This window comes from Indicator indicator, chromosome 9 (assembly GCF_027791375.1).
Source record: "Indicator indicator isolate 239-I01 chromosome 9, UM_Iind_1.1, whole genome shotgun sequence".
In the NCBI taxonomy this organism is placed as follows: domain Eukaryota; kingdom Metazoa; phylum Chordata; class Aves; order Piciformes; family Indicatoridae; genus Indicator; species Indicator indicator.
Window position 1 is genome coordinate 18,346,732 of NC_072018.1, and position 12,085 is coordinate 18,358,816.

A 12,085-nucleotide genomic window follows, 5' to 3' on the forward strand; every position below is an offset into this window, starting at 1 on the left:
GTAGACTAGAGGCTCAGATGCAGCACTTGGAGCCCTGAAGGAGTTACAGCTAGATTGCTTTCTATCTCCACAACTGGCCACAGTTCTCGAAGAGGCTGTAACTCAGACCTTCTGAGGACCTAGGTACAAATCTTTGCTCTGGCTTGTTTTATGTGAAGAATGATGACTAGCAAGAAAACTGGCTACCCTGTTACTACCCTGTTGAAGTTGAATCAGAAGAAGGAAAGTCAAACGCCACTCGTGGTTAAGGAACTCACCATAAACACATTAAGAATATTGTGTCCAGTACTGGGCCCCTCGTTTAAGAAGGACAGAGAACTGCTTGAAAGAGTCAAGCACAGAGCCACAAAAATTATTAAGGGATTGAAACTTAAGAGGAAATGAGGAAAAAATGATTAAGGGATTTTCCTTATGAGGAAAGACTGAGGGAGCTGGGTCTCTTTAGTTTGGAGAAGAGGAGACTAAGGGGCAACCTCATTAATGTTTCTAAATATGTAAAGGGTGAGTGCCAAGAGGATGCAGCCAGGCTCTTGTCAGTGATGCCAAATAACAGGACAAGGGGCAAGAGGTGGAAGTTGAGGCATAGGAAGTTCCATGTAAAGATGAGGAAAATTTTTTTTTCACTGTGAGGATGACAGAACGCTGGAACAGGCTGCCCAGGGGAGTTGTGGAGTCTCCTCTGGAGATATTCAAAGCCCGTCTGTATGAGTTCCTACACTAGGTTATCCTGCTTTGGCACAGGGGTTGGACTAGATGATCTTTCGAGGTCCTTCCCAGTGCTTAACATTCTGTGATTCTGTGAAGAAGCACAGAACAGAAAAGCAATTTGTAAATGAAACTAGCTGAAATAATATATAGTTATTGCTGCTGCTTTCTGAGTGCTGTCTTCTTTCATAGCCTACAGCCGTTGTTTGGTTTCTAAGTATAGCAATCGGATGTGGGTAATGTTTGGTCTCCAGAGTGACTGGGAAAACCAGCACATATTTACCTAAGCCATTAATCAAAATGGTAATTCCTAGTCTTCATAGTGTATTAGGAAAAGAAGATAGAATATTTAGGGGATATCTTAAAGGCATTTAGATGTCTCTTCTTCTGATTATGCTCTAGTATGAACATTAACAGAGACACAATTCATACCAAGAAACATCACGTCCCTGTGCCCTGTGGAGCAACATTTGAATACATATAGGAATTTGTTCCTGAGCCATACTACTAAGACTGAAATCACATTTCATATTACTGTTACACCAAAATGTGATGATACAAACCAGTGACAATCAATAATGTGTATGCCTAAATATGAAATACAAAACTGCACACACAAACAGAAACTGCATTGTGCAGCACTAGCTCCTACAGCATTGCCTGTGACTACACAGGATTACCAATGTACCATTTTCAAAGATATAATTTGCATGTATGCACCACAAACGGGGAGGGAGTGGGGTATCTACACACTCCTTGCCTTTATTCACCATAAATTATAATTTCAGAGCTAAAACTTTACTGTGACAAATATTTAAATATTTAAAACATTTCAATTTTGCAGCATATGTTAAAAAATGCCCAAAAATCCAGATCCATGTATGATTTTTCATAGCTTGCTTCTGAGATCTGTCAAAGTGAAAGATAACAGTAAACACAGTGTTTAGTGACTTTGCACTTAGGATACGCACACACGAATCGCATACTCATTCATGCCTTTTGCCTCCTAACACAGTCTAATATACATAACACTTTCTGTGTGACTGAAGACTGCTGCTGAGCAATAACTGTGAATGCAATTGCTGTGAATTACAGATGAAAGCAATGTAAAATTTGCATTCTTATTTATAATCTGGTAAACTAAATTACTACATACTGTGTCTTGTGTTTTTGCATGAAATCTACTGTCTAAATGACCAATTATTGCTACTAGAAGATTTTTAGTTCTATTAGCATAGATACTAGAAACAGAGGCATTTTATATCCTACTTCTGTAATATGTGAGAGCAAAAAATGAGCATAGACAAATAAACAAATAATAAAGCTGGAATTGCTGTAAAATGTTGAAATACAGAGGGAAAAATATATCTTACATATTACTTGTAACTCCTCTGCCACTATCCACAAAGAGGATGTTTATTCCAAATGGTTGTCAAATATTTTCTCCTTTGCAAAATAACTTTTTTTCATTTTTTGCTCTTCCTTCCCAATAAACTGCAAAAATGTTACTTCAATTATATCATATATTTTGTCATATCATATTTAGGATAAAGGCGATGCATCTAGGACTAAATCAGGCCAAAATAATGTAATGATACTACCCAACAGGCAGTACGCAATAGGGGTTGTTGAGTACTTCATCTGTCAATTCATTCAAATTTGTAAGCATTTCACTATATATATATCAATATTTATTTTTGTGATCCTAGGCATAACATATCTGAACAATATACAAAAATAGTTTTTGTTAAAGATGCAATTTCCAATGTGTTACCCAAAATAATGTGAATTAGTTCTTATTTAAATATCACATGTCCAAAAAAGTGAATCTTAATCACTTACAGCATATCTATTTTACACCAGCATAAGTTTCAAGCACTTGAGTGGGTATTATCTTCACAGGCTGAATTAACCAATTATGGCTGGAAAGTATTAGATCAGGTCAAACTTACATTGAAAACTTAAGTATAATGAATGATTTTGTAAACTTACATGGAAAGCAAAGAATCATTAAAGAACTTTAAGCTTTCAGACTCAGATCAGCTACCCAGACAGAGCCAAATTGGATTCACACATAGACTATATAGTTTTAATTCTTGAAGTCAATTCAGCAACCAATTACATTTTTAACTGAGATTTGAGAGCAAAGAATTTTCTGGTAAGAATACAAGATCAATTTACAGTTGTGTGGATTAGTTCCTTCAACTCCCACAACAATTCCACTTCATCAAATTCAGTAAAATTTTAGAATGCCTTTTTTTCAATTTAAGCAGTAGCATGTTAGCTAATATACTTGAAATGCATATATACATCATTTGTTCAAAATAGCATTAAACAATCAGAAATGCTTCTGATAGTTAAGCTGACTTTTCCCCACTTAAACACATTAAAAGTCAGCTAATACTGACAATCCATCTCACTATAAAGGCTCACTGCAATAGTGATACTAACAAAATCTAGGTCCTGTTATTCAGTAAAAAGCTAGTGATATTTGCAAGCATGTGCATACTGTGTTCATAACTGACACGAAGGTCTCCAATCCCCTAACTGTACAAGCATTTAAATAGGAAAACATTTCTATGTGTTTTTGAGTAGCATTACCACTAGAGGGGACATGTGATGTGTACTGTACAAGTTTGTATTGCCAAACCAATTCACTCCTAGTTTCATATCAGGTCTCTAGGCTCCATTATAGCCAAGCTGAGAACTTCACAGCTGAGGGCTGAAACTGCAGTATGAAGTGAATATGATCATTTCCTCAATGGGAAAAACCACAGGTGAAACAATGTGTACCACAGCTCTTAGTCTACAGACGGTATAAGCTGATGTCAAAGCACTTCATCTGGGAAGCAAAGCTTATTTTCCTGTACAGATAACAAGTATAATATCAAGTTTATAGTCTCTACATGAAAATTTCCCATAAATGCCCAAAATTATATTAATGCACAGAAGAAATTACACTCTTCAGAAGAGTTTGTGGGTTTGTGTATAAACAGGACTAGTTCATTAGCATCACTCACGGAGTACAAAGAAATAAGTATTGCCACTAATATAGTGCTTAGAAAACAGTTACTGCAGTCTAACAAAACTGCACCTTCAAGAGTTTGCTGCAGGACAATTCTTTCAGAATCACAGTTTTAACAGATTTTTAAATTTATACAAGATTCTCAAATTATTGAGAGACATTTTAACAAATGACAAGCATCTATTTACGATAATACAGCTCAGCAAGTCAGTAGGGAGATTTTAAATTCCTACAATGTACTGGACAGAGGTTACTTCCATCATTATGTTTACAAACCAGCTGCAAAGAAGGAGGAATACTCATGTGTAACTTCTATCAGCACACAAATTAGTAAGAGAAATGCCAGTGTACTCACAAACTGTCACTACAGCATAGAAGAATAGAACAAACTGAGAACTATTTATAACATACACTGTTCATGTCCATAATAGGCTTAAGACCTACAGCTCCTTTTGTGTTTCCTTATATCTTCGAAGGAATGAGATCTATGTTACCTTTGTTAACACTGCACCTATGATAGTCTTAAAGAAATGGCAGCAAGGTATGTCACTTTTTCTCCACTTGATTTTCCAAAGTTATCAAATTTCAAATGGTACTAACTGATAAAAAACCAAACACACACAACACAAAAAAACCCCACCCACTTTCCTGTCTCTGTAGGCAAAATAGAAATAGTTATAATATAATTGTAGGAATTTAACATAATTTGTGTAATTGCATAGTCTCTGAAGACAAAATTTAAAAATTAGAAATGGGAGAGGGGAGAGAGCTGTTAGTTTTACAGCTTAGAAAAGCAGCCATTACCTTCAAAGCTGCATTAGGTCAGTGGGTCCAAGTTTATTACAGCATTTATTGTGGCACCACTCCAGACTGAATTCAATGGGAATATTTCCATTGACTTCAATATCCTTGGATCTCCAACTATGCTGTCATGTCCTATATAATTTTTGTCAACTGGGAATAATAGAATAGTTCAGACTAGTTTGCCTGAAGTTCCAGAAGTCTTTAGTTATCTGGGTTTTTTACTGCACCATTCTTATCTTCCTAACAGCAATTAACTCTGCTGAAAATGTAGTAGGAAATTATTCTAATTAAAAAAATTTGTCAGCTAGAATGAAGAAGAAAATCCAGGTTGCAAATAAAGTCTGTGAAAAAATATATGCATGAAATGCATATATTGCATTTTGTGCATAAAATGGACGAAAACATTATAACTGACAGGAAAAACTTCATTCAGTATAAAAAGGCATAAAAAATTGCACAGTGAGCATTGTGCAATTAAAGAACAATTACTGAAAGCATTGTGCTGTCAAAGCTGTCATCTTCCCCTTCCTCAAGTGGGAACAAGATCAACATCTCTTATAGTAGCTCCAGCAATCAGAAAGTGATCTGCAAGACTCTGCCCTGTCTACTACAACAATTCAGAAATTAGAAAAAAATAAAGAAACTATCAATAAAAACTAATTCAACTAACCAAGCCTACTTGTAAAGAAATGATGATGCATGGCATATGCCTGCTTGAACTTGAATGAGTATTTGGTAGTCTATGAAACAGTGTCACAAATATTAAATACACACAACACATGACCTTTTGAGCACTGGAAATACAACAGGATTTTTATGCTTCAGCCTAGGAAGAGATTAAAACTATAAATGCAACAATAAGACCAGGTGCATTAAAATATAAAATAAGTAACACTTTCAGAAAGAAGCATTGAGCTTTTAGGTTTGTTTCTAAGTGAAGAATTTCGTAGTTTAGTATACAAATGTAGATAAAAATTTCACATGTAAATGGCATCTTATTAACAAAAACTGGTACAAACCAACGTCAGCATAATATGCATTAAGCAAAGCATATAACTGTGATCACTGAAAATACCTTTATGCATATGTGTGGTGTAAGTATTTAACTTCCAGTGGTCATCATGTTTCAGTCAACACTAACACACTGTTCCTTCTATTTGTGAAATAGGAGGATAGAACTGACAAAGCATTCACACATGCATTTTCCAATATATTTGTTACCAGAAAAAAATTTCTCTCCTCAGTGATTCACATGAGAATGTACACATGGCTAGAGGCATAAAAGGGTGCAACTAAAGTGAAATAAAATTTTGTTGCAGCAAGCAAATATAGGCAAAATGTCATTTTTTCAGAATTTCTGTCATTTATATATGTCAGTTTATGAAATAGTAGTCAGTGATTGTGTGCAATATGTATAAAGCTGTACTGAAGAAGAAAGTTGATTAAAGTCAGCTACATTACATTTTAATAAGTAAATGTCATTTTTTCATATATTATTTTTATGATGATAGTAGGCTGCCAAGCACTTGTAACAAGAAAAGGACCTCTAAGGAACACTGACAGTATACAGATAACACAGTTACCATTAGTTCTGTGTTTTGTGCCTAATTTTTTCATAGTTTCCTATGAAAAGAAAGGCAAAAGAAGCAACACTAAACACAAGGCTCTGTAACAAGCCACCTTGCCTCCAGGTCTCGCACTCTAGGGGTACCACTAAAGCAGGAATTTTCTCTCATTTGTTCCTATTTCTATTAATCTCAGCCTGGCTATAGATGAAGTATAAATGCATTAACTTTGAGTTTGCTTTCCAAATATACAGACTTCTGTGCTGTATTTTAAAGATTTCTGCTTTACGAAGAAAAATACAGCAACTTCTGCTGAAGCTTTCTATATCCCTAGCATATCTTGAACATGCTTTAGAAAGAATTTTGCTACCATACCCTAACATAAAAGACGCTTTTTTCAGAGTATGCATTGATCTAAATCCAGCATTCCTGACACAGTTACAGGAGACAAACTGAGAGTACAGATAGTGGGAGTCAGGTCAGAAGCTGAAAGCCATGTTACGCTTCTGTCGCTGGCACGAACATGGCCACATCTGAAGTCTTGTGATGTGACCTAAATATTAAGGGCAAACTCAGCCATTTTAAGTGTTTGCAGCTGTATTTCTGAAAAATATGATTTCTGGAGAGTAGTCGCAAATGTTCACACACATCACTTGTGGCAGGGCATATGCTAGGCCTAGAAGAGTGATATAAATGTCCTTCCAGCTTTTCCCACCATCACTCAATTCAGGGTTCCCACCTGCACGATTGCAAACACAAGGAGAATACTAACACAGCTTTTATGGAATCAAACTCTGACAAAACTCAACCTATGTTAAAAAGGACAGCCAGGCTGAAATTAAGCTCAAATAAATTTCAATTTATTCTGTCCTTTAGGGTATTTATCACAACAGCCTGCCATCAGTAAGATAGATGACTAGCCATTAAACTGCTTAAGTGACAGTATCACCTATTTTTGTCATCAGTAAAATTAGCTTCATTACAAGCTGTTGCCAAATTAATCTGTCCATACTGTCACATTCTATTCTTACACAGAGTGGGTGGGCTAAGGATGGTCTGGATAACTTAAGTTCCAAATATTACTACTGAAGGAAAACAACCACATCACTTGGAATTATTTACTTAACTTTACAACCTACTTTTTCCTGTTCATAAATTTGGGGATTACTAAGAGTAATATACCAGAAAACAGACACACCTCTCAGAGTTTGGAGGCACTGGGAGTTCAGTTCAGCTGTGTTCTCTATCTCAGACAGCTGCCCCTCAGACATGGTCTCAAAATGCATTCATTTCGTAACCACACTCTTCATATTTGCTAAAGCAAGAGGGAGTTTGGACAAGACCAGCTTAATACATTAGGCCATGTCTAAGACTAAGGTGTTGAATGGAAGAAATAAACACTGTTTGCATGTGTGTTTGAGTGGGTGGGGTATCCATGCAACCTGCTGAGTTGTCCCAGGACCACAGTTGCATGTGGCTGGTTAATATGGAGTCATACAGTTTCACCACTATTATCCAAGGCCTGTATTGAGCTTAGGTAGCCTATTTGGCTACCACAGAGAGGGCCCAGCAGAGTTCAGTTCCTCTCTCCTACATTAGTACTTAGGGTATCCTACAAGAGAAGATCACACATGAATTGCACAGAAATGCCCTTCGCTCCTCCTCCGTGCTCTAAATAAATGGGAGCACCACGTCTGCACATGCAGTCTGGTGCTACACCAGCAATAGAAGCACGCAAGCAGTTATGACTTCCTATTGGTTACCTTGAGGCAATCACCAGGTCAGTTCATTGACTTTCTGCTCTTAAGAAGAAACTCTGTTGATTATAAACGAAGCATATAGTGCAATCTGCTTGTCTTGTAAGGACTCTACATCTTTTGTAGTTGTTTATATATCGGAAGTTCTCCTCTATAAAATTTTATTATGACATCAAAAGCTTCACAGTGAATTTAACATCTCAAATTTTCAACTTTGTCTTTCTTTAAAGCAAAACGATGAGTTTATGTGGCTGTTTAAAATGTTATATTGTGAAGTGTTTATGTTAATTTTAAACCAAAATGTATTTCTTTACTAGTTATAGGTCAGATTTAACCAAATGTATAAATCAGAAAGAGAGTTGTTGAAGTATTAAATATCTCGTTTTCTCTGGGTCATAAATGTCATCTTCTTCCTATTTTTTAGATAAATTTTTAAAAAAATATTTAAAAAATCACAATAACTAACTTTTTTTTCTAAAAATCAAGAGACAAAACAGGCCTAGGGACAATAATTGAAGCCTTGTTATTATCTCAAGACATTTGTTACAGTGTACTAATTAACAGCATACAATACCTCTTCACTTCTCTTTTAGGTTTTTAATTAACGTTCACTTTCAATCTTCCTTATAGCTGAAGATATGATAAATTGTAAAAGGTTAATACATCTCACAGTTATTTAGGACATAAATAGAAGAAAAAATAAAGCCAAGTGAGGAATTATCTGTGTTCTTCACTTAAGCCAGCCATGTGGGAAGAAAGTCTCTTACGAATGACTGCCCTATGTTTTACAGTCTAGTCACAATATTTTATGGTGTTTTGGTGAACATAAAATGAAAGAGCTTGAGAAGTTTTTATCTGGGAATGTTATTTCCATCTCCCAGTTATCAAAATTCTCCACCAGGTTTCAGTACCATATACCACATTCTGGCTCTTGTTAGATTCAATACTAGTAAACTGTATCTATTTATCTCGCAATTCAAAATCTGTTTCAAAATGTAATTTGTCTGGAAGGCAATGTTCCACCAACTGAGTGCCATTTACAGCTCCTAGCCTGCAGAAGAATTACTGATGGTTTGAAGACAGCTGGCTCTCTCTTGGCTGGTGGCCTTCTTGGCTTTCTCCACTTCAAGCAAAGGCTGGTGGCCTTAGGGAGCCAAAGAAGGAAACAAGGAAGACAAAGCCTAGCTATAACATATAAAAAGAAGAAAAAAAACACTGCTTTGAGGAGTTACACAAACACCAGAAGAGAAACAATGTAATTGGAAACACACAGAACAACAATGTAGCAGCATGTTCCCCAGCTAAGCAAGAACAGAGATAGAGGTAACATGGACAGTGTAACTAGGATGCAAGACCAATACAACTGGGTAAAGGAGAGGGGAGGTAGCCAGTGAAAAAATAAACTTTAAAAGTGCAATCAACAAGTATATGGAATAACATGGAGGTTGTAACAAGATGGGGGCTGGTCTCTTCTCCCTAGTATCAGATAACAGAACAAGAGGAAATGGCCCGAGACTGTGCCAGGGGAGGGAGGTTCAGATTGGATATTATTTACTGAATGAGTGGTCAGGCATTGGAATAGGTTGCCCAGGAAGATGGTGGAGTCACCATCCCTGGAGGTGTTCAAGAACCATGTGGACATGGCACCTTGGGACATGGTTTAATGGCCATGGTGGTGTTAGGTCGATGGCTGGACTTGATGATCTTAGAGGTCTTATCCAACTAAAACAATTCTATGATTCTATATATAGCCATAACTTTCCACCCATAGGAAAAAAGTAAATTCTGTAACATATATGTAAGTTGGTATGTAAAAGCAATATCGTTAAGAAGGCATCTTAGAATTTAAAGGCTTGTATATTTCTTCTACTAAATATAAATTTAAAGGCAAACACCAGAAAATGAAAAAGCATTTTTACAAAAACTGGCATTTCAACCAATTCAAATCAACATGGATAAAACAGGGAGTATAACATTCATTAACTTAAAAATGTGTCAGCACTTTAATCACTCACAGGCTCTCCCCGATGTCCTTCTAGGCCTGGAGATCCAGGCTGTCCGACTTCCCCCTTTACAGTAAAAAATACTGTTAAATAAGATATTAAAAAACAAAACAAAACACACACACACAAAAAAAAAAAACAAACCACCAAACGTTCCTTTGCATGACAAAGCACCGATTATTTCAAATAGTAAATTATTATTTTTAATATAATTAAAATGTAAAGCCAATACATATGATCAAGGCTTCAGCAAACAAACATCTCTTCAAACAAGTTTCAAACACATTAAGAAGTGTTGTCAGTCTGATATTCTTTTATGCTGCATTCAATAGACACTTGTCAATCAGCTTGCAAAAACACGAGAGTGAGACAATTTTGGTTTGAATCAGAACAACAATTACAGGTTGAAGTAGTGCATAAACCAAAAATAAATTGCTACTGTCTAACTGTTAGTACAATAATAGTCTGAAAACCATTTTAAAGCACTCCAGAATACAGCAGTACTAGATAGGATCAAATCTTTATGTTCTTACTCAAAATATGTACAATAGCAAAATTAGTCTGAAAATTTGAAGAATAATTCCAAAAATAAAGGCACATTAAACAAATCCAAAGATCAATTAATATGTATCTAAAATAATCTGAGTATAATCAACTTCAAATTACAAAAACTAGACTTGAAGTAACAGTGAGTAGCATCTGGGTTTCAATCTGTGATTTTTTTTCCACATTCTTTCCTGGAATGAATAAGTGTAAGGAAAAAACAAAAGCTCCAGTAGAAATTTCCTTCAAAGACAGCCTGTTTGTTACTGCTCTAAATTTGCTTATCGACCCAGAATGAAGCAACATTTTATAGCAAGCAGATATTTAAGCCAAGCTGACAAAACATTTGAATGAAAGATATGACTTCTGTTAAACATGATAAAATTAATAAAAACTCATTATGTCATATTTTTGTACTACAGTTATTAAATTACGAAAATAGTCAAGAAAATGTCTTTCAGTTTAAATGTACACAGGTTCACATAACTAATATATTGAATTATCTGAATAAAGTTTACAAGGATAGAACCAGATCAAAATACTCTCTAAATTCATGCATTACTAACATAAATCTTCACTCTGAAATGTCACCAATGACAGTTAAGAACTATGATTATTACCTCTCCATCTTCTCAAATACTAGAGAGGAAAAATCTAGTACCTAATTTTTTTCCCTACTTTCTGTAGTACCAGAATATTAATTTCTCCACCAATTTAGCAGAGATACCTGTGTATGTGTGTGTGTATATATATATACATATATATATATTTATATGTATTTATTTTTAAAAAAATGAAGGATTAATTGGAAATAAAATTTGTAGGCAACTAAGCTTCACAGTCAATAGAAGTCAGCCAGCCAGCAGGAGCTCAGTTTCATTGCCCACACACAGACATTTGGTCATATTTGAGATACTCAAGGGTGTCTTATCTAGGTTCCTACTCCCACTCCAAAAAGACACTGGCTTACCACAGGACTTATGTCATATTTGCCAACTCCCTTAGGATGCTTTGGACACTAACGAATCTCAGATACACCAGATACTTTAATGTAGGCAACTAAACCGGTAGCTGCAAGTCTGCCACCTTTGAGCTGAATTGCTCTCCAGACTCCACTACAATTAGTTAGACCACCACTGTTTTTAATGGCAACACAAGTGACTACTGCATGCACAGACACAAACTTAGCTGAGTGCCTTAAGAATGCCTGTTATAGTGTCTTTATCTGACATGTTTGCAAGTGTCAGAGATACATGCTCTTGTAGAGATATATTAATAATGACCATTTGTAGGCAGGTATCAATGATATCCGAAAATCAAAATGAAATGAATGTAAGAGTATTTAAACCAAGGAACAAATACAGGAAAGTCTCTCAGGATTGAAGAAATAATCTGCTGTTGGTTGCTGAAGTTAACTTCAAAAAATGAGCAGTAAGAATTTTTTTCCATAACTAAGACTTATAACTTCTTTCTCTAACATATTTTAAGAGCATAAACTTAACAGCAGTTGAAAAAAATGGAGTTATTCCATTACCTTTTAGCACAGTTGCATTGGGCCTTCCAAAGAGAACAAATAAAATAGGAAATACTGAATTTACCTATCGTAAAAGTTAAATTTTTATGTACTTTTTAAAGACTGTTAGTTTTGATGTGTTCTCCTAATACATTTTTTAATCTCAGGAC

At 35.4% G+C, this 12,085-nt stretch overlaps 1 protein-coding gene across 2 annotated transcripts in view; it reads right to left on the reverse strand.

The window, feature by feature from the left end:
- The window catches only part of COL21A1 (collagen type XXI alpha 1 chain), a 66,929-nt gene that overhangs the window by 25,003 nt on the left and 29,841 nt on the right, over positions 1–12,085 (reverse strand). For both annotated transcript variants that reach the window (XM_054383573.1, XM_054383574.1), the window contains one exon: positions 9,872–9,925. In XM_054383573.1, the coding sequence (XP_054239548.1) occupies positions 9,872–9,925 (54 nt within the window). The remainder of the gene's footprint in view (positions 1–9,871; positions 9,926–12,085) is intronic.